Here is a 26,470-nt window from a genome sequence, read left to right as displayed (position 1 = left end):
ACCTAAGGTGCATGGGAGGCGATGAACAAAATGGGAGAGGACAGCTTCACAAAAATCACTGTATAATGGGAGCTATGGTCTTTAGTAGAACCAAGTCTGGGAAAATAAATAAACTAATCTTACTTTCTTCCTTCTGATTCCATTGGTTAAATCCAAATGGAAGCTAGAAAGTGGGGAAGTGAAATGAGGAACCCACAGAAGACATAGGGCAGAAAAGGACCTGGAGGGGAAAAGAAAATACCCCTACAACACTCACCCCTCTTCAAGGGTTCTAGAGTTTACCCTGCTATTATTGTTCCAGAGTTAAACCAAATGCTAAAGGGACTCAAAGAGACAAACAGTAACAAGTGTTGGTGAACATGTACAACAACTAGAACCCTCATACATTGATCGTGGGAATGATGCCAACTTGGAAAACATTCTGGCAGATTCCTCGAAAGGTTAAACAGAGTCACCATATGACCCAGCAATTCAAACCTTGCACAAATGCTCATAGCAGCATTAGTCACTGTGATAAAAAAGTGGAAACAATTTAAATGTCTTCAACCAATGAAAAGACAAATAAACCATAACAAGGAATGAAGTGCTAATACATGGATGAACTTTGAAAACACTGTGTTAAATGAGTCAATCACAAAAGGACAACTTTGTATGGTCTTATTCATTTGGAATGTCCAGAAAAAGCAGATGTATAAAGGCATAAGGTACATCAGTGGTTGCTAGGGCTGGGGGTGAGAGAGGATGGAAGGGTTAGGGGTGACTGCTTAAAGGGCATGGGGTTTCTGATGGGCTGGTGAAAGTTCTAAAATTGGTTATGGGCCTCCCTGGTGGCACAGCAGGTTGAGCATCATGCTGTGAAGCTGTCCGCAGCCTCCGCAGTGCTGGTTTGATTCCCGGCCAGCCAGGGAGAGTCCCACATAGTGAGGCAGACCTCTCCTGTGTTGCCCGCTGCTCCCCTCAGCAGTGCCTTTGGTCCGTCTGCCTGCTCTGCTCCCCACTCTGTCTCTGGTGAATCCTCTCACCCTCCTGCGACTCTGGCCTGTACCCCAGCTCTTGTATAAATAAAAATAAATCTTTAAAAAAAATTGGTTATGGTGACAATTGCACAACTCTGTGAAAGTGCTAAAACCATGAACTGTACACTCTAAATGGGTGAGTTGTGTATTATCTCCATTTTCTCAATAAGCTGTGACCAAAAAATGATAAATAAAAACTCCGGCTTCTTTTCTCATAAGTGCAGTCAGGAGGAAACAACACAGCAAATGGCTGATATTTAAGAACCAGACCCACCATGAAGCCTCAGTGTCACATGCCTTGGGGCACTCTTTGGAATCTCCTAGAATTGGAGTAAATCTTAAAGATCAAGAACTGATTCAGAGTTCTGTGATCCACTCAAAATAAACTGACTAAAAAATTTAGTTCATTTATAGTTTCAAAGAACTGTAACGAGGCATTTAAACAAATGAAAAACAATGTAATAGCAAATACAAAGGCTACTGTGTCCTCTGTGTTAATTATTGGTCACAAAAAGTGGTCAATAAATTCTTCTCAATTTGTATAAATACAAATAGACTTTAAGCACTCTTCTTCTGGAAAATTCCCCAAAAAGCTACAATGCTCAATCTGTTGTGAGACAACAAAGTCAGGGTCCCATCAGACACCAAGACTAGAGCCAATAATCACAATAACCACAAGGAGGTCTGCCCCCAATCAAAACTGTGCAAAGCACTGTGACATTTTTTTTAAGGTTTTCATTTATTTATTTATTTTTATAGGTTTATTTTTTATTTATACAATAGCTGGGGTACAGGCCAGAGGCACGGGAAGGTGAGAGGATTCGCCAGAGTGGGGACCAGGACAGGCAGACTGACAGAAGTACACTGCTGAGGGGAGCAGCAGGCATGACAGGAGAGGTCTGCTGCACCATGTGGGTTGCTCCCTGGCCGGCCGGGAATTGAACCCATGCTGCAGAGGCTGCGGACAGCTTCACAGCACGGCGCTCAACCCACTGTGCCACCCAACCCACTGCACCACCGGGGAGGCCCCCACTGTGACATTCTTAACAACAAATCTGATGAGATTTTTACATAGACAAGCCAATGATGGGGTATTATAATTCACAGGGAATCTAAGCATTTAACCAAAGTAAGGAGGGAGAAGCAACAGTTGGTTAGTGACTTTCTACAGTGTGCCTCATATGCCTTTCATTAAATAGGGCTCTGTACTAATTGAAGACTACGACTCTTTGATCTGTCTGTTCTATAAAGTACCATCCTTTCCTTCAGGGTTTGGGGTTTCACTGCAAAGTCAGAGGATGTGAGGAAGAACCAAGCCCCTCCTAGGTAACACGATTTCAAGACACTGTTATTCAGAATACACAGAAACTCTAATAGAGTCTGTCTGGGTCCCAAGAAGGTCCCTACATAACCTTTTACCTTTTCTTTAAGCCTTAGATTCAATATCCTATAACTTCCTGGTTCCCTTCTGCTTTTCCACATTTTAAAAAAGAACTACTTTTTTCCAAATGGCAATTAAACTGCTGATTTATCTAAATTACACCAGCAATCTATTGATCATAACATTAGCTCCAGGAGAAAAACAAAGCGATGAAAGGGTAGGTTTTCTTTCTAGCAAGCAGCAACACTCAATTCACAGGGTCCTTATTAAGTGTTTTGTAACACTGCATGCAAACAGGGGAGGCATTTTAAACATAAGTTAGTGGTTCAAATGATTCGTAACACCAGGCAGCACATTTTGTATTTATTTGTCTCTGTAAGCTTTCTCTTTGGGAAAGCTGGGAGAAATGCTTCCTCAAAGTATTTCATTGTATGTACTTATATTTATTCATAGTCATTCTTAATGTAATTTTCCTGAAGTAGTCGAAGTGCTGCTTAAACTTTGCTATGGTAAAAATGTAACTAACTGAGAGGAATCAGGGTACAGACTGTCTACATTGAATATAAGTCTGAATTACATAACATTTTAAAGGCAATTCAATTTCATGGCTTTCAAACAATTTCAGAGTAACCAAACTGAAAAAAAAAAAAAAAAAAACCAGGAGGTAGATGTTTTTGAAGACTATATTTGGTGACAAATAAAAAGTATAGTTACTACACTGTTTGCATTAATGTTTCTTTTGAAGTAGCAACAGAAACTTAAGTCCCTTAAACAGACTTATGGCGTCTCCAGTGTTGCTTAGAGGCGAACATTTGATAGAAATGAAGCATTAAAGCAAAAGGTACATGGCAGTTTCTGCCCTCAAAAAGTTAGGGTGATCAAATGTACACTGCTAAATGCACCTCTGACCATTTTATTGATCAATTCTCTTCTGCATAATGATTTTTCTCCACAAATGGGGCTAGGTAAATGACACTGCAACTCCAGTCTTGACTGATCCCAACAACTGAACTAATGAGGTTAGACTGTGCTTGCCGTTATTTATCATTATATCACCATCACTCCCCAGAATTTTCAGTCTCCTAATGTCCTGGTTCTGGCTTTCAGCACTCGTGCTCAGCAGTCCACAGCAGGACATTCTTAATCGTGAGTTACAGAAATTGGAGCTGATGAGGGTTTTGCTGCATCCTCTCCCTCCTGCAGATGACACCACATCAAGTTCATCTCACACAGGTCCTGCTGACATATTCATACCATCAGATAATCATGTCCATGAATCTATCAGGTTTTCAAGCCTAAGCAAAGGTACTTTTCAAGGATAAGGTCACAGGTGACATTTTTGTTTCATCTGGGAACCATCAACATTCTCCCTTCATTAACGAGTAGTTAACACACACTGGGCCATGGTTTTACCTGGCATTCCAGGAAAACGAACTGATCTGTGACATAAAATTATAGTATAAGGGATTTTAGGGACTCAATGTCTGAGAAATTGGCTCTTGGCCCACCCATAGTCCATCCACAGTCTATCCCAGTCACATAATTTTAATAAACGAGGAATTGAGAGAAGGAGTAGGAAATTCACAGGAGAGGAACATTTAGAAGTTTAGACCACCATCAACAAAGGAGGTTGGAAAAATCCAGTGGTGGCAGAATTCCATGCCCTCATAGGTCCTTTCATTCCATTAATTTCTTTCTAAAACACACAGAATAGTGCCTGGTCACTATGACTGATGTGCTGGAGCTGATTTACATTATGGAGAAAACTGATTCAGTGTAGCTCTTCCCAAGTCCTCCTCCAGCAGTTTCAAGTTAGTAGCTTGAAGCTGGACCACAGTTTTTAAACCATGGAAACTGGCAGATACTCTGTACAAACAACTACCCCTGCATCCTGAACACAGCCAGCTGCTAAACATTTACCAGCACAACACTGGTACCATGTAGTCTCATCTTTCTATGATTTCACAAGTTTATTTATTTTAAAAGATTTATTTATTTATACAAGAACCGGGGTACAGGCCAGATGTGTGGGAGGGTGAGAGGATTCACCAGACAAAGTGGGGAACAGAACAGGTAGACTGACTGAAATACACTGCTGAGGGGAGCAGCGGGCGAGACAGGAGAGGTCTGCTCACCATGTGGGACCCTCGCCGGCAGACCAGGATCAAACCAGTGCTACAGAGGCTGTGGACAGCTTCACAGTGCTGCGCTCAACCACCTGCGCCACCAGGGGAGGCCCTGATTTCACAAGTTTAGTGGCCACTATTCTCTGAGAGAATTCCAGGGACACATTTTGGGATCACTGACCTGGGCTCGGTTGGTATATAGCACTTTCATGTCCTTCAGCTTCTCCAATCCTTCACTGTAGCACCGGATAGCTGCTTCATAATCACCTTTGACAAATGCGTCATTCCCCTTTTCCTTTAGAGCTACGATAATAAAAGTCATACAGGTGAGTTCTCCCTACACAGTGAAAGACTCTTTTAGACACTATTCTCTGATTTTTCTAACTCTACTTTGAAGGTCCTAGCTTCCTTTGACCCAAAATTTGTTTGATTCTGTCATTTGTTTTCCTCTGCAGAAATTTCAGGATTGGCTTAAGGGCTTTTTTCCCCCACCAAATCCATCCAAAGTCTTCTAAGTAGCTTCTCAGAAACAGTAAATGTTTCTGCCTCAAGATCTAGAACCACTGTAAGATTGCCACAAAGACCAAGTCTACACATTCAATGTCTCATAAAGAGGGTCAAACAACTCAATTTGTAGCAAACATGAAACCAACTAGCTCTGCACTATACACCCATGGAAAGCTGGAAGGCTTCTGTCATGTGTATCTCCCATCACACACACAACCCTGCTGCATTTATTTCCCTCCTCCTTTCTCACATTTTTTTTTCCTGCACCCCTTCACTTATGCCTCAGGCCAGCCACTGGTACCTCTCATCTTTCCCTACTTTCCAAGCTTTAATACTGCTCAATCCGATCTGCTCAATCCACCCATGTGCTTTACAAAGCAACCTAACTGGAGGCTGACTGCAGACCATGTCCTACTCTCTGCAGGGGTGCATAGAACAGTAGATAGATCACCTTGGTTTCACCCTGGCCAGGTCCCATCGCTAGAGACCCATCACGAGCCCGCTGATTATGATCATCTCAGACTTCAACATAAAGACACAAGTGTTCTTTCTACCACAAATCATCCCATTATTATGGAAAAGTGAAGACTGACAATTACCATCTGCTAAGATTTTGTTTTCCCTTCTTCTCTTGGCACGTTCCTTTGCATCCTTCTCCACAGATGCCAAGAAGGTCTCTGACAGCAGAGTAATTTCAAATATGAAAAAGAAAAATCCAAAACACTATAATCAGTTCTTTAGCTCAAGTTCAGAAGAAAGCTACTTTAAAGCCATACTTCTCATGTATGCACATGCAAGCATGTACACACACAGACACACGAAAGCAACTGCACTACAATGACATTTTCTTAATTTGATGTTAAATGGTAATCCGTGTGATTTATCATTATATGTGATGGCTATGTCTCTGTGCTTCAAATCTGAATTATGCCTTTCAAAAAGAGTTTTTCTTTAAAGACAGATTTTTTTTGTTCCATTTAGTATAATGAGCTTCTGAGCTGAGCAACAGAGAAACTATCTGACTACCTTGAGAGTAAATTGGATGATACAGAATAAGTGAACTGAGTTAACAGAAGTTTGGCCAGAAGAAAACAGAGAAAAACCCCTGAATGCTATCTCCTTTGAATACTGGGAAGAGAATGGGTGGTCAGCATGTTTTTTGTTCATAGATTGTTTGTAATCCATAGACTATAAGGGTCTGGCAGTTGCAATCAATAAACACTGATTTTAAATAAATAATACACATTGGGAAGAGAGATGCTCTCCTTACCTGAATTTATTTCATCTGCATTCTTCTGGGCACAGGTTACATAAAAACAACAAAAAATTTATTTCAAAAATTACTCTCTGATTCATGTCTATAAACCAACAAGGTGGATCAACTATAAATGGGGAACAGAGTCATTTCCTTAACACTGGAGGGCCCCAAATTCAGGGGACTTACTTTAAATCAGGAGATCTGAGTATGAGTACCAGTTATGGGGCTAAGTCTGCAGTGACAGAGCAGCTCAGGAGACCCCACTGCGGCAGGAGTTGGAAATGAGTAAATATATTTCATTAGCAGTAGAGCTTAAATATGGTCACAAGCTGAGGGAATGGAGAGGCCAAATTTTCATCAAAACAAATCTAAAGATTGGTTTAAAGATGACCCAGAAAGACCAAGAAAAGTATCACTTCATAATTCCTTACAGAAAATAAACCTAGTGAATTTCAGAAACCAATGTCAATTTCACCCTCATCAGCCAATCTGAGATTAAACTACTACTCCCCCTGCTTTAACACAGACCTCCTCACTGTAGCGACTCATGTAACTTCAACATAAGAAAAGGGAAACCTTCACAGAAGCTTGTGGAGGACTGATCATGGTCTTGTTCAAAGTGGTCCTGCAGCCGTCTTCCTCTTGGACATCCTCTGCAAATTGCAATCTCTTTTCTGTCTCAAAGATAGCTTTCTGCTGGACAACTGGGTCATCAGAATTCATCTCCTGGATCAAACTGGCTAGAGGAGAAATCAGATGTCAATCATTCCAGCAAGGTCTTCAAAGGAAACACTCCTCCACTCACGTGAAAAGATGGTGTTGAAAACCCACGGTGAAGAACTTTTATTTTTCCAGCTTTGTTGAGACACAATCAGCATTGTGTAAACTTAGAGTGTACTACGGGATGATCTCATGTATGTATAAACTGCCACGTGACCCTCACAATACACTAGGCAACACATCTATTTCCTTTTACCTTTTGTGACAAGAAAATTTAAGACCTATTCCCTCAGCAACTTTTAAGTATATAAGGTAGCATTAACTGCAGCCAACATCTAGCACATGAGTTCCCCCAAATATATTCATGTTCTAACTGGGAGTTCGCAGCTTTTGACCAACATCTTCCCATTTTTAGAATGTAAAGCAATGAGAATCAATGAGAACAAATTAAGAACAGAATTTGTTTTGTAAATGCTTCACCTAAAATTTTACTGATGTGCTTCAAGGAAGAGAATTTTAGACCATTATTTAACAACAAATTATGGAAAGCTTACTATAAGTAATTACATGGAATTCAAGAGATAACAATACTGAATAAAAAATAACCTTGTGAGGAGCTTACAATCTTTCGAGAGAGACAAACTGGTAATGGGTCAATCTGAGATCACAAAACAGCCCTTAACCCTGTCCTGGTCTTCACTTTATTGCCCAGTTGAGACCTCACAGCCCATTACTTGGCCACCATCCCACTCCCATGCTGAATGAACTCCCTTCCCCTTCTAACTTTCACACAAAAACCCAACACTGCTCTTTTCTAGGCCTTGAATAAGGAGGTTGAGTACTGATAAAGACAAATGATGCTTGGGGGACCTGGTTCTGACTCAACTTCACCATCAATGATGCTCAGTAACCCTGTATGTTGTCCCAGTATGATTCTGACACCAACTCCAATATGCGTTGCTTTCCCACGCCACCAAACAAGTGTCTGATACGAGCTGAGTGTCCTGCATTTAACTCTATTCTTTTTCTTCTTTTTTTTAGAAGTGTACTTCACCTTGAGTTTCTGTTTTTCTCATATCTAGTTATAGGATTTGGGGAGGAAGACCACAATACATCCTGTCAAGGGTACATGCTACGTAGATGGTTTAGTATCTTAACCATAATCATTGTCAGGTTTTTTCACTGGAAAAGTCACTTCCTATACTGTACTCTTTGGAAGCAAGATCCTAAATGTATTTCACACTTATGGGGTGGAGAGCTATGGTCCCCCTTCTAGAGAGGGAGTATCTACATAAATCAATTAGAAATCTTCCGTGTGGGAGATCTCCCCTAAGTATGCATGTATGTGTGTATGCCTGTAAGTATTTAATCATCATTATTTATGTCCGTATGGATATTTTATATTTTGGATTATGATCCAATACTATGCTGTTTATTTTATTGTTCAAAATGTTTCATCTTTGATCACTGGGTTTTTTTTCAATTAAATTTTAGAATTTTCTCCATTAAGAGCTTGCATATATTTTGATGGATTTATTTTGGTATTGTAAATGAAGTCTTTCTTAAAATTACCTCTTTTAATTGTTGAAGGTATATACTATACATACAAGAATGCAACCGAATGTTATATATTAATCTTGTATCCCAACCTTACTGAATTTCCTTTTTTTACTTTAATAATTAATTTTTAGGTTTTCTCTGTCGATTCTCACATTGTCAATGAATGAGTTTCAACCTCTCAATTCTTTTTACTTTTTATTTTCCTGTCTTATTTCTAGTACATCCACTAAAATGTTAAATAAAAGCAATGATAATATCTTTGATAATATAATATTGGGAATGATAATACTCCCAACTTTTAATAGAATGCTTCTGGCTCACCTCAAGTGAGATGTTTGCAAAGGAAGCTTAGTCAGTACTCTGTAAGTTAAATTTACAGTACTCTGTAAATTTCCATTCCTAGATAAGTTAAGAACTTTATCATGAAAGGGCTTCAATTTTATCAAACATTCTATTGTTAATACTCATATCTGTTGTTACTTATCTGGCTTTTCTCTTTTAAAATAAAAATTATAGTTATAAATTTTCTAGTGTTAACTTTGCATTCTTCAGGCAGACTAACTTGGCCATGATAAATTGTGTTTTAATTCATCACTAGATTTAGTTTTCTGACCTGATATTTAAAATTCTTAACTATATTCATAAATATTGCCCTGCATTTTTTTATTTTTCAGTGTTAAGGTACCTAGCTTTATAAAATGATTGGGAAGTATTCTGTTTTATACTCTTTGGAAAAGTTTGTGTAATATGGAAATTATCTGTTTTCTGACTATTCAGAGGGACTCAACTATAAAACAGTATGGGTCTAGAGAGTCTTTGTTTTTTATAACTTCAAATTTACAGAAAAGTTTAATGTATAAATCAGATGATCTTTTGTCCCTGAATTATTTGAGGGTAAGATGCCAATACCACCTAATATTTTTGTGAGCATTTCCTACTAATAAGGACATCCTTGTTTTCCTCTGTTACATCCTTGTTTTTCCTCTAAGTCAGGGAGTTCCATGCTAATACCTAACTCATCCTCGGTGCTCATTCAAGTTTCATCACCTGTCCTAAAAACTCCATGATAGTGCAGGCATACAAGTAAACAATACCAGAAAAAAACTGTAGGACACTCAGCTGATATTGTATAGAGTTACCTTGTATGGGGAAAATCTCTACACCTGTGGCAATCAGAATTGTGTCAGAAGTGTTCTGTGTGAGTGTAGTTAAGAGATACACAGCATAAGGAAGAACTGGTGGTTTTTTTTTTTTCCCCTAGAAGAACTGTAAATTTTATTCTGATAATGCTTACTAGAGAGGAAAGTGGCTTATCTTTTTCTAACTGCTAAATTATTTCATGGTCAGAGAATACAGTCTCCAAGATACAGGATTTTTGGTTTGTGTTGTTTTATGGCTAAGTTCACACATTTTGTGAATGCTCCATGGTTCCTGAAAGGGGAAATTGTTGGATGGAGGGCTATTTATCCAATAATAGTATTTGTTACTGTGTGGTTTCAATCTCCTAAAATTTGATTGTCCTTTGGTTGCTTAGTATTTTAATCTTGCTATGATGGTAAATTTATACTTTCCTTCTTCTAATTCTGTCAAGTTTTGCTCTTAGATTTTATTTTTTATACGTTATGGATTTTAAAAGTTATATATTAGAAGTTTGCCAATTTAAAAATTGGGTCGTTCTGATGAATTTTTCCTTTTAAATTAAAGTCTTTGGAGAGTCCAACAAGATGGCTGCAAGTGTAGACACTGGGCTCACTTCAAGACACAACAAAATAAAGCCAAAACCTTGGAGGGGTTGGGTGGGGAACTGATTATCAGCACACACAACAGGAGCATCAACTTGATAGTTTTTTCCACTTAAAGTAGGAAAAACTTTAAGTGACCTTTGTTTGTCATGATAATGGGACAATATAACCCACAAGAGGGAGGAGCCAGCTAATTGAAGTGTATAGCTCTCTACGGCTACTGACTCTGGTACACTCCAACATGGGGGTTCCTACAACCAGGCACCGCACTGGATAAGTGGGTGCTCCGGAAGGCCCAGGACAGAGCTGTGCATTGCAGGTGAATTGCAGAGGTGGGGAGACAGGATTGCTGGTTTGAAGCCAAGGCTCACAACACAGAACAGCTGTACCCAGAATCTGGTCAGTTTCCTTATTAAGGAGATTACTACTGAAGTCCAAGCTGAGAAACACCTGTCACTCCCGCCCCCCCACCCCAGGACAAGCTTCACAACAGGAAGTTCAAATTTCTGAGTCAACTGGAGGAGATCCTTTGATGCTTATTGCCCTGCCCTCTTTGATACCTACTACCCCTCCCTGTACCAGTCACCAGTACCCCCAGGACACCACAGCTGCGAAAACAACACTTGAAAATCTATTCTTACTAAAACCCACACAAAATTGAAAATAAGGACACAGAAAAACACAGTAAAAATGTCAGAACAAAAGCCTGAAAGGAGCCTGGACTCTGGAGTGACAAAAAGGGAACTGAGGGCAAGAGTTCTGGTAATGCTGATGGAATTTTAAAAAAAACAACGAAGGATATAAAACAAAAGAATAAAATGAAAATATAAGGCAGCTACATTCAGAAATAATGGAGTTAAGAAACACTAGAGCTGGGCCTCCCCGGTGGCGCAGCAGTTGAGTGCTGGGTTGCGAAGCTGCCCTTAGCCTCTGCAGCGCTGGTTAGATCCCCTGTTGCAGGGGAGGGTCCCACACGGAGCGCAGACCTCTCCTGCCGCCCGCTGCCCCCCTCAGCATTGTACTTCTTGTCAGTCTGCCTGCTCTGCTCTCCCCTCTGGCTCTGATGAATTCTCTTACCCTCCCGCGCTTCTGACTGTACCCAGTGCTTGTATAAATAAATAAATAAATAAATCCTTAAAAAAAAAAAAAGAAATTTAAAAAAACACTAGAGCTGATTAAAAAAAATGTAAACAAGAGCCTCAATAGCAGACACACAGAAGCAATGGAGAAAATCTGTTAGCTTGCAACTGAGGGACACCCAGGGACTCCAAACTTGCATGGTCTACAAAGGGGTTCTGCCATCCGCTGCAGAAAGACAAAGGCAGCATCCTTATCTTTAACAGAATTAGCGTGCAGAGAGAATAAAGCTCCTAGTAAGGTTTTCACAATAAAACACCACAAATTACCCATCCCCACGTGGGAAATACCCAGCCAAACAGGATCGGCCAGAAGAAAGGACATGAGGTCTGAAGGTTTGCCACAAGTCCAAGGTACCTCCTTGGGGGGAACTAGAGGAAAGCGGTTCTAAAGCAAGTCTCCAGAGATCCACATCAAGATAATGGCTGCCATCATCAGCCTACCTGTTTGTCTTTCACTTGTCTCCTTCCATGTCGTCTTCCCAGCAGTACCAGGTGCAAGTCATGTCGCAGGGAAGCTCTCCCTTAGCCCACCTGCCTTCTGTGTTATATTCCTATCAACTCCGCCCATAGCACCCATAATCTAAGGCTATTTCACATAAGTGGGGGCAGAGAACATGGTACCTCCTCTAATACTGAGTAAGCCCTTCAAAGGGTTCTCTTCATTCTTATCATTGCTATGAGGGCCTCCTTGAGCAGATATTTTTATATTCAGATGGGAACTTTCCTTAATCTACCTCCCTAGCCATAAGGGGCTTTTTATCCCGAGTCTCTCAAAGGCACCTCACTCTCTCTTCATTACCTCTTCTTCCAACTGCAAACACTGCCCTGCCCTCTCCTCAACAGCCAACTCCTACTCACACTGCGGAATTTTGTTTAAATCTCGCTTTTTCAGGGAAGGCTCATTTGGCTTGTTACAGGCTTCATATGTTGAAGCCGTCACTCCAATGTGACAGTATTTGGATGTAAGGCACTGAAAGCGATAATCAAAGAGAAATGAGGTAATAGGGTGATGCCTTGTCCAAAACAACTGGGTACCTTATAAGAGGAGGAAGTGACATTAGGAATATGACCAGCTGAGGACACTCAGAGAAAGTGGTTGTCCACAAATTCAGGAGCAAGGACTCAGAGAGCCCAAACCTGCCGATAGGCAGGTTATGGCAGCCCAAAGAGATGAATTCAACTCTCTAAACTGGGTTAGATTCTCTTACATTTTGCAAGTCTCTCTTTAAATCAAGCATCACACTTGAAATTACTTGTTCAGTATCTATTTTTTCCATGGGACTCCAACTATCATGAAGAAGGTAATTCTTGTTTGTTGTTACGTATTCTCCAGTGCCTAACAATACTTAAAACATAGCAAGAGTTAAGGAATGTGTAGAATCTATACATATGTGGCCATATATAATTATAAATGAATAAATTTAGATTCAGTTCCTCAGGATCACTAACCACATTTCAAATGCTCAATAGCCACATGTGACTACTGGTGACTACAGTGGTTAGTGCAGATTACAGAACATTTCCATCATCACAGAAGGTTCTATTGGACAGTACTGGTATAAATAATACGTGCATCAATTTTGAGTATGAGTGAAAGTTAGTCAGGTAAAGAAAGACAGGGAAGCAGAGGGGATGGGAAGGCAACATACAGACTGGGAACTGTCAGGGTATGTGTGGGGAATTAGAAGCAGTTTGTTGCTGCTCCTTGCGAGAGGCAGGGAGAGGCCAGAGGTAAGACAAGGTCGTGGGAGGACTTAAGTCCTGATGAGAGCTTGAAATTTATTGTGACTACAGAGAGAATCCAAGCAGAGAAGTGTCTGGGTCAGATTTGCATTTTAGATACATTACTCTGTGGGGAGTATAAGCTTAGAGGCAGGAAAAACAATCAGGGGTTGTTGAAATAGTCTGGGTAAGAAGACACAGAACAAAGGGGAGGGTCAGAGAGGCTAGAGCTGGACAAAGAAGTCAAACTGAATGGCTGATTCAACACAGGGCTGAGAGACTGCAGGTGTCCAATGTGACTTATAAATTCTGGATGTTTGTGCCACCAACTGACACTATGATGAAGGGAAGGTAAGAGAAGCAGGTTTCATTTGAGAGGAGGAAGACAGAGGAAGAAAGAGATGGCTAACTCAATTTTGGATGCATTAAGTTTGTGGTGTTCGTGGGATACAGTGGTCTAGAGACTGGGTGGCAATTTAGACCTGGAGTTAGCAGCAAACAGGTGGTAGTTAAAATCACGTGCTTGCAATAGGTCACCAGAAGAGAAAGGTGAGCAGTGGGCCAAGGTGAGCAATTAGAAGTGGGCAGCAGAGAGCTCCATGACAAACACAAAGAACACACTATGGAGGTATCATTTATGAAGTTACCCAAACTATTATTTAAACCATCGTATTCTTTGGAACCACAGTCAGCTGGAAGCTGCAATTTCAACACATTTGTTTGCTATGTAAGGTTTGTTTATTGGTTTGCTTTTTTCTATGCTCAAATAAGCTCCCCGAAGTCTGAGTAGGGACTGACTCCTTTGGAATCTCCTTATATGATCTGTGGGATCAGAGTATGTTCTCTAAGCTCCAGCCTATCTGAGCTGAGAAGGGATCTTCTTATTTAGAGGAAGAGAGAGGGGTATGGCAACATGAGGCATCCATGTAAGCTGGTGGATCCTGAGGGAAAGCCATTTGATTTTCCCTCTGCAATTTTAAACCAAAAATGGCTGTACCCAAAAACAAGGGAGTCCAGATGGACCCAGGGAGTGATCACTTCAAAAGGAACAGTAAAGCTCACTGGCAATAGGGAAATAATAGCTGTTTTGACTTGATTTGACATGGAAAGGAAGAAAATACAGAGAGCAGTCAGTATGGATGTTAACTGCTTCTGGTACCAATTAACAGGCAGAAAATACTACCCCAGGCACTAATATTATTGCTTCTCAATACCTTTCTGTTAAATTTCACTTACATTTTTTTCTTATGAGTTATAAACCTGTCAGGCAACCTAGGAACTTAGCTTAATAATTTCTCTTTAGTCACTACACCTCTCCATAGAATTTAATTTGTTTAAAATGGTACTTACTGATTTCATCCACATTTTTAAGAAATTTCTGCAAGTCTTTCTCTTGATCATTGGCCATTGTGAGCCAGAATCCCTGAGGGAGGCAGTACAAATGAGGAAAATTAATAAGAATAAAACAAACAGAAATTGTCAGTCTTATTAGCCTTCTAAAACGAAGAGCCAAGTCATTATTTTTAAGACAGATTTGTGTTTATAAATGTCATGAATAACAGCAGGGTGATCTATTTCACTCCAACTGCTGTGAAGGCCAAGGGACACTCATTATTTGCTGGGATACTTCTGGAAAGCTGCCAGCCTTCTCTCCACTGGGGAAACCACTCTGCAAAATGTTCCTCAAAAGCCAACATTAAGTGCTGTGGTTCAGGGATCTGGGTTGAAGGAGACCAGGAGGCTGCAGCCAGGGAAAGAGAATGCTAACACTTGACTTTGATCATGACAGGCAGGCCCAGGCAGAAGGCTGTGACAGGTAACCAGGACACTTTGCATTGAATTGCTCAAACTTATTTAAAATACAAGCCTGTGGTTATTTCTGAGTGAAGAGAAGCTAAAAACTGGCTGAAGGATTACAACCTGACGGCAGACGCACCAGTCTCTTTTTTCCAGATTTCTTTTATTACCTTAGTTGACTGCGAGTGAAAATGACAAACGGTGTATCCAGTGGTTCCCAAAACTTCACCCACAGACGGTAAAACTGATCCAAAAACTTGCTGAAAACCGTACACACATTCCTTGGCCTCGTGCAAACTTCCTGTTCAGCAAGCTGAGTACCCAGGAAGGCCTAGTTGTAAGCACTCTCCAGGTGATTCTGATCTGCACCTAATTTAATGGTAGTCTGGTAACACCTGTAACTGGGAGTTTGGAATCTGTGAGCTACCTGATCTCTCTGAGATGCCTCAATTTCAAGCTGTGTGAACTTTTTTTTAATTTTTAAATTTTATATATTTTTACATCACTTTTCATTTTTGCACAATGTATGCATTTTCACCTTGCTTATATTCCCCACACAATTCCCACCCTCCTTATTTTGACCCTAATCCCTCCTCCCCTCCCCGGTATTTTTTTTTTCTTTCTGGCTAATTTCGCTGAGCATGATCCCTTCCATCTGTATCCATGTTGCTGCAAATTGCATGAATTTATCTTTTTTGACTGCTGAGTAATATTCCACCGTGACTTGCAATCAGAGAAATGCAAATCAAAACTACAATGAGATACCACCTTACACCAGTGAAAATGGCACATATTAAAAAAAAAAACTAGCTACCACAAATGTTGGTGAGGATGTGGAGAAAAAGGAACTCTCCTGCACTGTTGGTGGGAGTGCAAACTGGTCCCACCACTATGGAGAGCTGTGTGGAGATTCTTCAACCTGCTAAAGATGGAGCTTCCATATGATCCAGCAATTCCACGCCTAAGTATTTACCCAAAGGACACAGAATCATTAATTCAAAGGGTACCTGCACCCCTATTTACAATAGCTCAGCTATGGAAACAACCCAAATACCCCCAAATAGGTAACTGCATCAAGAAGATCTGGTACATATACACAAAGTTACACACGTGTTGAGCCTCAGAATCCCACTCACTCAAAGGAACGGGATACAAACCGGTAGCACCAGAGGTGAGGGCGATCCCGGGGCTCCAGGACGCCTGGGGTAGTGGAAGAGGCAGTGGAAGAGGCACCTTGACCTACACCGGGGTGGGGGAGGGGCAGAGAATGTGGGGCTCACTTAACTATTCACCCGCGTTCTGAGCCCCAGGGAAGTGAGTTGACTTGCCCACGCAGAAAGAAGGCTCCAACCCCTCTACTTCCAGGGCAGGGGTGGGTCTAAAGGACCAGGAGGCCAGGGCAGGGCGCAGACGGGGGCGTCCGGCCTCCGCTTCCAGCCAACAAGCGCCCGCGGCGCGACGGGACCTGCGCCCCAGCCCAGCGGCGCGCCCGCTGCCGACGCTCCGCCTGCGAGGGGGCGGGTCGACGGCCCGTTGCCCGGCGACGGCCCGTTGCCCGGCAACCGCGCCACAGCGCCGAGTGGCCTCCGCGCCGCTACCGAGCTCGCAGCTTGAGACACTCCATCTGCTGCGGCTAAATCGTCGCACTCCGCTCGGCTATGACGGCCAGATAAGGCCCGAGCCCAGGGCCGACCGCGGGCCACCCCGCCGCACTGACCTGACGCGCCTGGGGATGGACAGGAAATGGCGGAGGGGCGGGGCGGGGCCAGGGGTCACGGGACGCAGAGGGGCGTGGCCCTAAGAGGGGCGTGACCAGCGCGCAGGGGCTCCGCCCCCACGTTCCACCCGCGGAGCGTGCCCCGCCTAGTTGTGGGCGGGGCTTGGGCGGGGCTGGAGACTGGGAACCCTGCGCGGGAAGCTTGGAGGGTCGAGCTGATTCTTAATCGCCGCCAGTTTTTTTCTGCTAATGTGGGAAGGGAGTGTCTCACCCCCGTTAGTTTACTGCTTCTGACCCCAAAGGGGGAAATGTGTTTGGGGGAGACAGGCTTGTATGTGACTCCGTTTTGCTTATTGGTAAATAAAGTAAAATAAAATAAATTAAAATATTGAGACAGCATAATGCTTTCATAACAACTGATATAAACTTTAGTTTCATTTATTGTGTCTGTGTAAAGGACCGAACTGGGCACAGTACAGGTTTTCTGATCCCATGCAGACCGGGTAAAGGAGGAGTCAGAGTCCTCAGTGGTTTTTTGCAGGTCTTTTATTGGGGTTCACCAGGCATATGGCAGGCTGGGGTGCTGGCTGGGGGGCTGGGAGGCTGGCAGGCCTCCCAGCCCCCAGCAAGTCTTTACTCTATCTGGGCTCTCTCTGGCGTTCGTTCTGCTGCTTCTGGGCTTCTCTTTCGGCTTCTGCTTCGGCTTCGGCTTCTGCTGCTGCTCCTGGCGTCCCCGAGACGCCGCCCTTAAAAGCAGTCTTAGCTCAGCTGAATCCCATCTACCTATGCCCACACCCTATTCCAGGTGCCCGCCATCAGGCATGCATTCAGGACAAGGATCCATCATCTATCCTGATGGTGGAAGGGCAGAAAAGCCTGATATTTTCTTTACCCTACAGTCTGCAAGTTCTTTGAATTTATAGTGTAACCATTTTTTCATCCTTAAAAATCTATGAAATACACCACTGTGCCAAACATAATAAACATTAATAACAATGAAAAAAAAGACCTTTGGAGAATTATGTACCCTCCCTCATCCTCAGTTATCTCATCTGTAACATGGAGAAATGGCACTTTCTTATAGTTTTATGGTTAAGATATTCTAATACATTAATCACTAGTGAAAAAGGTTATTATCAAGGAATTATTGTAGGATTTAGTAGCAGAATGAGGCAAAGAACACATTCACCCCTGAACAGATTCCAATCTCTTCTTTATAACAAAGTTCTGTGTATTTTGTGCTGGGAAAAAAGTGAGTAAAGCAGTTTGGAGGAAAGACCCTTCCTGGGCGTAAGCTGATGATCAGAAATACTTGGCACCTGTTGAACTTTGTAGGTGCTTCAGGGAAACCTGTTTGGTAGGAACTGAGGAGCCCCTGAGGATAGAGGGGTGGTGGGGGAGACTTGGGGGTGGCAGATTGTAAAGGGCAGGACTGAATACAGTGCAGGTTTTCTGATCCCATGCAGACCGGGTAAAGGGGGAGTCAGAGTCCTTAGTGGGTTTTTGCAGGTCTTTTATTGGGGTTCACCAGGCATATGGCAGGCAGGGGTGCTGGCTGGGGGGCTGGGAGGCTGGCAGGCCTCCCAGCCCCCAACAAGTCTTCACTCTATCTGGGCTCTCTAGTGTTCGTTCTGCTGCTTCTCGGCTTCTCTTTCGGCTTCTGCTTCGGCTTCTACTGCTGCTGCTGCTGCTTCTACTGCTCCTGGCGTCCCCGTGACGCCGCCCTTAAAAGCACAGTCTTAGCGCAGGCGAATCCCATCTACCCATGCCCACACCCTATTCCAGGTGCCCACCATCAGGCATGCATTCAGGACAAGGATCCATCATTTATCCTGATGGCGGAAGGGCAGAAAAGCCTGATATTTTCTTTACCCTACACAGATGATCCAGCAGTCTCAGTGCCTGTAGCCTAGGCCCAGTAGGTAGCTCTTGTGAGCCCCACAGAGAACTGAAGGGCTGTTGGACTGAAATCCCAGGGAGAAGTTGGTACATACGCAGCCCTGCTCTGACACCCTCCTGAGGTCTAGGCACCAAGGGGCAGAGGGTGTCTCCTCTCAGCAGGCCAGGGATAGCTCCAGCAGAATGACTCCTTCAGCATGCTGGCTGCCTCAGGAGGTGGTGGTACCTGGGGCACATGGGACAGCCATATGGGCTGTCCCCAGGGACTGCGGTGCCCCATAAGAAGTGGTAGAGAGTGCAGGTGCCAGGCAGGAGCAGAATTGTTAGTGCCGAGCATATGCTAGGGATTTTCAGAAAGACAGGGTAAACCAGCCTCAAGGACCTTATCACCTAAGGGGGTGAAAGGTCAATAAAATAATCATTTAAATTCTGACTGTGATGTGTGTTTTAAGAAGCAGAGGGCATAAAGCAAAAGTAGTGCAGGGTGCTGTGAACGCCTGGTCTCAAGCCTTGAAGGTCTTCACTGAAAACTTGATATGAAAGATTTAGCTGGGCAGGAAGCTAAAGAAATTCAGCAGTCTCTTCCCTCTGTATAGAGATTTTAAAATGATCTTTGATTCCCCCCTCAAACGTATGTCCTTTTATTAAAAAAAAAAAAAAACAACCTAAAATGTAGCTCAAATTCTTACCTCTTAAACCCACCCTTTGCTCTTTCTATTCCATAAGTCCATGATCTAGTCATAGATTTAGCCTGTCCATAGCAGGCAAGAGTCTTCCCCAGGATTTCTAGGTGTAATTAACGACACTACAGGGATTACAGCAGCAACAACAGCAGTAATGATAGTAACCAACACCTCCCCAGGGACTCTGCTAGGCATTGAGCTCAATTCTTCATGTACATTATCAAACCTAAATCCCTCAAAACTCCTCCAAGTTTCTATTTCCATCTCACAGGCAAGAAAAGGAAGCAGGGAAGTTATGTGACTTGCCAGAGGCTCAGCCAAGATGTGATCCTGGTCTGGGTGCCCCCCTTGATCACACTATCCCATCTCCCCACACCGCTTCCATGAATTACCCTGGAGAGCTCTGTTTCAAACCCCTATGGGCAGTGCCCATCCTGGGAGCCTCTGGTCTAGCCTAGCCTCCTGGATGTATAATCCTCCCTTGGTACACCTTGCTCCCGTTTGCTTCCTCCAAAGGGGAGGGCTGCATCTTTCCTGTGGCCAAAGTACATTTCCCCCACTCCATCAGGGAAAATAAGGTGACTCTAGCTATCTCTTTTAAAGCCTTTCTGTGGATCCTGGATTTCTCTGCCTGAAAAGAAAAGGGGAATTGGGCATTTAGTGCCACAGAAACGTTCTCTGCCCAGCTCTGCTTAGCATGGAGCAGCACTGCCCCTGGGTGGTCATTCTGGGAATAACATAGCAGCAGGGACAGGCAGGAGACAAGACCAGCAATCAGCCAGCCATTCATGTGTTTAATGTTTGTTGAGCACCTATTGTGTGTCATATACTTAAGTATCTCCTATTGCTGCTGTTGTTGAGGTTGCTTCTCTGGGAAGTGTTTTAAATGATGTGAATGGTTTAAGCCCTGGTGAATATTTCACATCTATATGGGGGGTACTGGCACCACTAGGGGTGACTGACACCACTCAGAAATGTTAAAGATGCATCAGCTTTGTGCAGTGGAACTTTTGTTAGCCTCCATGGCTTTGTGGACAAGAGGACACATGGACTTCTAGGACTGCAGAACTAATAACCTAGAGTGGGCTCCATCCCAATTGTCACGAAAGAATGGGTACATGTATTTCTACCAAGTATGTACCTCTTTTTGTGTTCACATTCTAATCGTACATTAAGAGCAGATCATTGAAACCTAGAAAACAGAAGAAAACTCACACATGCTCTCCTTTCCCCAGCACTGTCACTGTTAACATTTTGATACATATCTTTTGTGCCCTTTCTGCCCATTTTTGGAAGATGTGAACATGCTGACATAGCATTGCATGTTTTACTTTACAGGTAGATCATCATCATGATAATAACTGATATGTCCTAAACACCCATAATGCTTCAGGCCCTTTAAATATCATCTCTTGCAGTTATGTAACAGTCTGAGGAGATGGTATTACCAGCCCCTTTTAAATAGATGAGCAAGACTCAGGGGGGTCCATACATCTCTTGCCCACATAAGTCCAATCTGTCCCTGCTTTGTTTTAGTAACAGTCATGGAGTGCCTGCATTGCCTTCCATGCACCGCCCTGCACCTGACAGCTGGTCATAGTCTTAGATCATCAGTTGCTGCTGATATCTTTTACTACGGTAAACAATACCGCAACAAGCATCTATAAATATAACTTTTGATGTACATAGGGTTGAAATATATTCATTTCCCTTGGTCATCCCATAAAATATTTTTAAATGAATACCTTACATTTTAAATGCTATTTTTAAAAGAGGTCCATCGGCTGCGCTTCCTGTCTGTTGGTTGGCTCTGCTTCCTCTGTGTTGGTTTCAGCCTCAGCCAGTCTTTTCTCTCAGGGTGGCACCTGGAAGCCCAAAACTTCCATGAATTCAGTAAGAATAGAACCTCTTTTTGCTAGCAGTTTCCATGAAAGTCCCAGGAGTAGAAAGGGAATCCTCTCACCCTGCCCCCAAGCTGAGGTTCTGCCTAGAAAACAAAGAAAATGAACACCGGCTGGGAAAATACATTTGTTCACATTGGACATGTGATGATCAAGAAATAATATTTTAAAGTTTCTGCCACATAGTAAGCCCTTAATTAACGATCATTACTACAGTAATAGTGTCAGGTAATGATTATTCTTGCATGAAAAGCATATTGTATACTGCAAGGCAGCAAATCAATGATACTATCTCCTTCAGAACTCAACAGATGAGACAAGTCAATTCAGCTGAGGTGAGATCATTCCCCCACCCCTGGATGCTGTGGCTTCCTCTGTGGTTAGCTGCATTGGAAGGAAAGCCTGGTCCTCTTGCTGTTCTCAGGACAACCGCTTGATGGAAGCATTAACTCACTCTGCACTTTTCCGGAACCAGGTCCTAGAAGACTCCTGGCTCATCTGGGTTTTTCCAGGAGCTTGTGTGTGTGTGTGTGTGTGTGTGTGTGTGTGTGTGTGTGTGTGTGTGTGAGGTGGGGCTCCTTCCTCAAACCTCCTACCTGAGACTCTCTCTAGTGCTGAAAATGGGGGTCCACATACATAGTAGCTGCATACAAAGGACTTTAGTGGGGTGTCAGGATTGCACAGCAAGGGCTAGGAGGCTTTGATGAGTCTGGGCATCTCCACCAGGAGTTGGCAGAACTGGCAAGAGGCTGGGTGTGTTATCTGCAGACAGCCTGCTCGAGGAACTCCAGTGGGCACTTGTCCTGTTCTGGCTGCCCAGAACTTTTTGAATATTCTTGCTCTCTGGAGGGAGCCCCATTCTCCAGGCTCCTTTGCAGCTCACTACCAGGCTCCTCGGACCAAACTCACGGATGTGAGACCTCAGTGTGGGGATGAGAGCAGCTTGAGGAGGGAGGCTCTGCTCAGAGCCCCTATTTTTTCCTGACAAAGATAGTAGCAGAAGCACTGACTCTCTCTTGAAGAGAGACACAGAGGCAGAGACACAGAGACAGACAGAGATTATGAATGGAAGCAGTTGGAGAGTTAAGGGTCTGACCCAGTGATGGCCTTGCAGGGGGCTGGGGGCTGTGGCGCTTTCTCTACGTTTCGGTTCTGCAGTGTTGTTCTGGATATTGCTTTCAGAAGCTTGACCTGCAGCCTCATTCTGGAAGATGCCCACAATTGTGTGAACTACCCAGTATTCTAGTCAAACCCTATTTTGGTTTAGTCAACCAAATGAGCTTCAGTTGCTTGCAGTAAAGAACCCTGACTAATACAACTGCATGGATTTGTCACATGCCAGGTACAAGGCAGCCTTTACATTTCAAGCCATCTGTGAGGTAGGAATTCTCATTTTGTAGTTGAGACAAGCATACTCAGGGGTTAAGTAGTTTGCCGCTGGCCACACAGCTTGGATATACCAGACCTAGCGTCCAGTGCAAGACATGTCAATCTCTGTAGTCTGTAATCTTTCCAATGTGCTGGGCTCCATTCCATTCGAGGAAGGACTTTTGTACCTCGTGACTCAACTCAGTGCCTGGAACATAGTAGGTGCTCAATAAATATTTGACCTTAATAAATACTGAATTAGCAAGTAAAGGAAAATGTTGCATTGTTTTAAGCAAATTGTTTTGGGGGTGTCTCTGGGGTGGGGCAAGCCCTGGTAAGATGGCAGGTGATATTAGTCTTTGGCAATTCTCAACGCTCTCTTTAGAGACCCTTCTGCTCCTAGCACCCCATGTTGTGCTTGCTGCCAGGCTCCAGCCCCTCTGTGCCTTTTGGAACCTGCTTGACTGCCTGAACCTGAAAGGGGAATTTGAACAATGGCTGGGTCATGTTGACAATTTACTTTCTCTGAATTCAGTGCTCCAGACTGTAATGGGAGCTCAGTCATTGCTACTGAATGAATCTGGAGTCTAAACAGAATCATCTGTGCAGCTGATACATCAGCCCTCTCTCCTGTGCCCAAGGAGTGGCTGCCCAGCCTCTGCTTTGAGACTCGACTGGTCACGTGAGACAGTGGTCTTTGTTGTGTGTTAAGTCAGCTTCCCTGTAAACTTGCTTTGACTTGAGCCTTCGGGAGTGGTACAAATTAAGTCTTCTCCCTTTTCTACTTGATAACCCTTCCAGCGGGTGAAGGCAGCTGTCTGAAGTCTCCTGTTTTCTGCACTCCCTTGCACTCTGCTTTTTTTTTATTATAAATTTTATTTTTATATTCCCCATACAATTGCAACCCCCTTATTTTGACCCCAATCCCTCCTTTCCCCGCCCCCCCACCCCCCATAGAGTGTCTCTGGTTCATAGTTGTTTGTTGATTTTGATATTTTCTTTCTTATAGTTATACTTTTTCCTGGTCCCTTATTTAAGTTTTCTAGATTCCTGCTATGAGTGAGACCATCCGGTATTTTTCTTTTTCTTTCTGGCTTATTTTGCTGAGCATGATCCCTTCCAGCTGCATCCATGTTGCTGCAAGTTGCATGTGTTTATCTTTTTTGAATGCTGAGTAATATTCCATGGTGTATATGTACCACATCTTCTTGATCCAGTCATCTATTTTTGGGCATTTGGGTTGTTTCCAAAGCTTAGCTATTGTAAACAGTCCTTGCACTCTGCTTTTGGGGCATCTTCCCCATATGAACATAGTACCTGGTTCCGATGCTCCTCAGAGAGGAGGGCTTTGAGTTCCTTTTACCCAGTGCTTCTGCCCTGCATGTGCCCTGCTGGCCAGTGCATTTCCTTGGGTGTGAGGCAACACCTGAAAGCCGGGGTAGGGCAGCCTGTCAGCTCACATGTTCCTCGCCAAGGATGCCTTTGCCAGGGTACAAATCCTAGCTGTGCCTGTGTGACTTTGGGCAAGACACCAAACCTCTCTGCCTCAGTTTCTTCACCTGTTAAATGGGGTCAATAATAGTATCTACCTCATAGAATTATTTCAGGGACTATGAGAGTAAATATTTATAAATGCTTAGCACCGTGCCTATCCTAGTGTTAAGTAAAATTAAGTGAAAAGATCAATGTCCACACATCACAAATCTTTTTGAATGTCTGCATCACCTCACACGCTGAATTTTATGGCCAGCTTAAGACCCATAGTCTTTTCTTTTCTGTCTTTCTTTTTAAATATGCTCGCTGCACAGCCCCAGCGCCGCTTGCACGTGCTGTGGTGGTTGGCCTTGCAGAGAGCAGACAGGACTTTACATCTGTCCCTCTGACATGACATCATCTCAGCTGCTCGTGGCCTCAAAGGCTGGGCTCATTTGGGATGCTGACTCTGCCTCCGGCATGAGTGGCGAAGCGTGCTAAGCCTTGGGCAGTGTCTTGCTGACATCCAGACACTCAGCTGCGTCTACAGCACTTCCTGTCTGTCTCTGTGGTGCCTCGGAGCCTCCTGCCTGTGTCTCCCCAGCTCTTGGCTGCACCTTTGAATCAGGCGCCCTGCAGGAAAGCAAGATGCTCCTCAGTCCCTCCCCCTGTTTCTGCACGTGTGGTCTCAAAGCCATTAAGGGAACCCTGGCACCCCCAAAACTGCTGTCTCAGTTTTGTGAGATCTGTGGCTGGAATCCAGGGATGTGCAGTTTCCATAAGTGTCTCAGGGGACTGCAGCCCGCATAGGGAGCACTCTGGAGCCTAAGTGCAGCTGACGACCAGGCTGCCATGGACGTCTTGGCCTGGGCTGTGCAAGGTGGTATGGCCAGAGAGCCTCTGTGCCTCCTACTCCTGTAACAGGACACAGTATGGCAGCACTTGCAGCCTGGATTCCTGCTGAGAACAGCCCAGCTCCTCAAGCTCACTACCACGTTCTGGTGGCTGTTGATGGCTGTCAAGGTGGAAGCACTCTGAACAGGCAGATCCCTGCATGCTTCTTGTTCCCCCCTGGGGTTCACAGCCAAGTACCTTAGCATCCCTGCTCAGGAAGAAGATAGGGCACAGAACTGTCCCCTTGAAGGCCAGACCACCAGCACTGAGACCTGGTGACGAGCAGACCTGTCAAGATCACACCGTCCTGCTCTCCAGCCTCCTATTTTTCTCACCGGCCTTCCAACCCACAAGTTTGCCCCTTAGGAAAGAGTCCAAGGAAGGACCCCTTAGATTTGCCCCCCTGGCCTTGTCCGTCATATAACATGGCTTTGAGTAACAGGCACAGTTAGACACAGGAGCCCCTAACCCACGTCTTCCCAGCCTGCCTCCATCACGGTTGCTACTCACCCTCTGGACAAAGTTACCAGACTGGGGGAAGGAGGAGCCAGGGGGACTCACGATCAGGGGCTGGGGCAGGCAGACCCTGTCTGTGTGTGCTGTGACCAGTCCCCTCCCGTCCCCTGTGGACTGCCTCCAGGTTACTGGGCAGTGGACACTGCAGTGTGGCTCAAGTGCAAAGGCATCTTCCCTGGCCAGGTGCAGACCCTGTTTGCACTTGCATGCACAGGTGAACACGGGCAGGTAACCACGGCTGGTTGCATGGGTGTTACCGCATCACTCATGCATACATCCACTCGGCCATTCATCACGGCAGACGCCTAGTTCCTGTGTTGATGGTTGCTGTAGGAGGTGGCTGGATCAACAGTGACTAAGTCAGACTGAGAATCTGCCTTGGAAGAGTTTAGGGTTCAATGGGAAGAAGAAACATTAAATCAGAGATTAAATGAAGTGAGCACCTTGGAGTATACGTTGAAGCTATTTTACTGGCTGCGTTCACAGACATCAGGGAATCACTGGAGTGGAAGTCCATCGAGGTCGTATGCTCACATCCCTCCCTCTGGGCGCAGGCCAGGGCGCTGCCACCCCTGCAGCACAGCTGAGTGCGGGAGAAGAGGGCCCGGGTGACACACTGGCTCTTGAAGGCTCTGTCTAGTAGTGCTATTCTGCTCCCGGTCGGCTGACTGAGCGAGTGGCATGGCCAGGCCCACCTGAAGTGGTCAGAAAGTGCAGTCCTCTCGTGGGCCTGCCCAGAGGAAAGGAGCCAAGACATCGGTGCACAGCCCTAATGACCACAGGACTTTGGGCTCTTGGATGTTACTGTCCTCCCCGGCCCCTTGCTTGAGTGTGACAGTGTTTAGTTCACTGCTGTATCCAAGGCAACTTGGTGACACTCGGTAAACACTGAACAAATGTGCCAGGCTTGCCCGAGGAGGGTGCTCCAGGAGCAGGCCCCCATGGGCCAAGGAGAGGGTCCTTTCATGGTTCCTCCCAATTTTGATAAGCATCGTGTTTTTGTCTAGTGCCCTCCCACTCTGCTATGCAAAACTGCGGCACCAGGTAGGAA

At 44.2% G+C, this 26,470-nt stretch overlaps 1 protein-coding gene and 1 long non-coding RNA gene across 9 annotated transcripts in view; one reads left to right on the top strand and one right to left on the bottom strand.

Annotated features, from left to right (window-relative positions):
• The window catches only part of LOC129145461 (uncharacterized), a 30,466-nt gene extending 24,349 nt beyond the window's left edge, over window positions 1-6,117 (top strand). The window contains exon 3 of the long non-coding RNA XR_008551023.1: window positions 6,012-6,117. This is a non-coding gene — a long non-coding RNA (uncharacterized LOC129145461). The remainder of the gene's footprint in view (window positions 1-6,011) is intronic.
• The window catches only part of TTC12 (tetratricopeptide repeat domain 12), a 54,692-nt gene extending 37,960 nt beyond the window's left edge, over window positions 1-16,732 (bottom strand). For 2 of the 8 annotated variants that reach the window (XM_037505282.2, XM_037505275.2), the window contains exons 1-6: window positions 16,254-16,430; window positions 14,522-14,594; window positions 6,865-7,028; window positions 6,301-6,325; window positions 5,630-5,707; window positions 4,705-4,826 (exon numbers count right to left, since the gene is read on the bottom strand). In XM_037505282.2, coding sequence (XP_037361179.1) covers window positions 4,705-4,826; window positions 5,630-5,707; window positions 6,301-6,325; window positions 6,865-7,028; window positions 14,522-14,579 — 447 coding nt within the window. In that variant the 5' untranslated portion in view covers window positions 14,580-14,594; window positions 16,254-16,430. The other 6 variants (XM_037505276.2, XM_037505281.2, XM_037505277.2 and 3 more) reach the window with 6 other exon arrangements.
• Window positions 16,733-26,470: the final 9,738 nt, after the last annotated feature.

This window comes from Talpa occidentalis, unplaced genomic scaffold (genome assembly GCF_014898055.3).
Source record: "Talpa occidentalis isolate TD23 unplaced genomic scaffold, MPIMG_talOcc4v2.1 talOcc4.12, whole genome shotgun sequence".
NCBI lineage: Eukaryota > Metazoa > Chordata > Mammalia > Eulipotyphla > Talpidae > Talpa > Talpa occidentalis.
The sequence above is the reverse complement of the archived record's forward strand: the minus strand, read 5'-3'. Positions and strand labels throughout refer to the sequence as shown.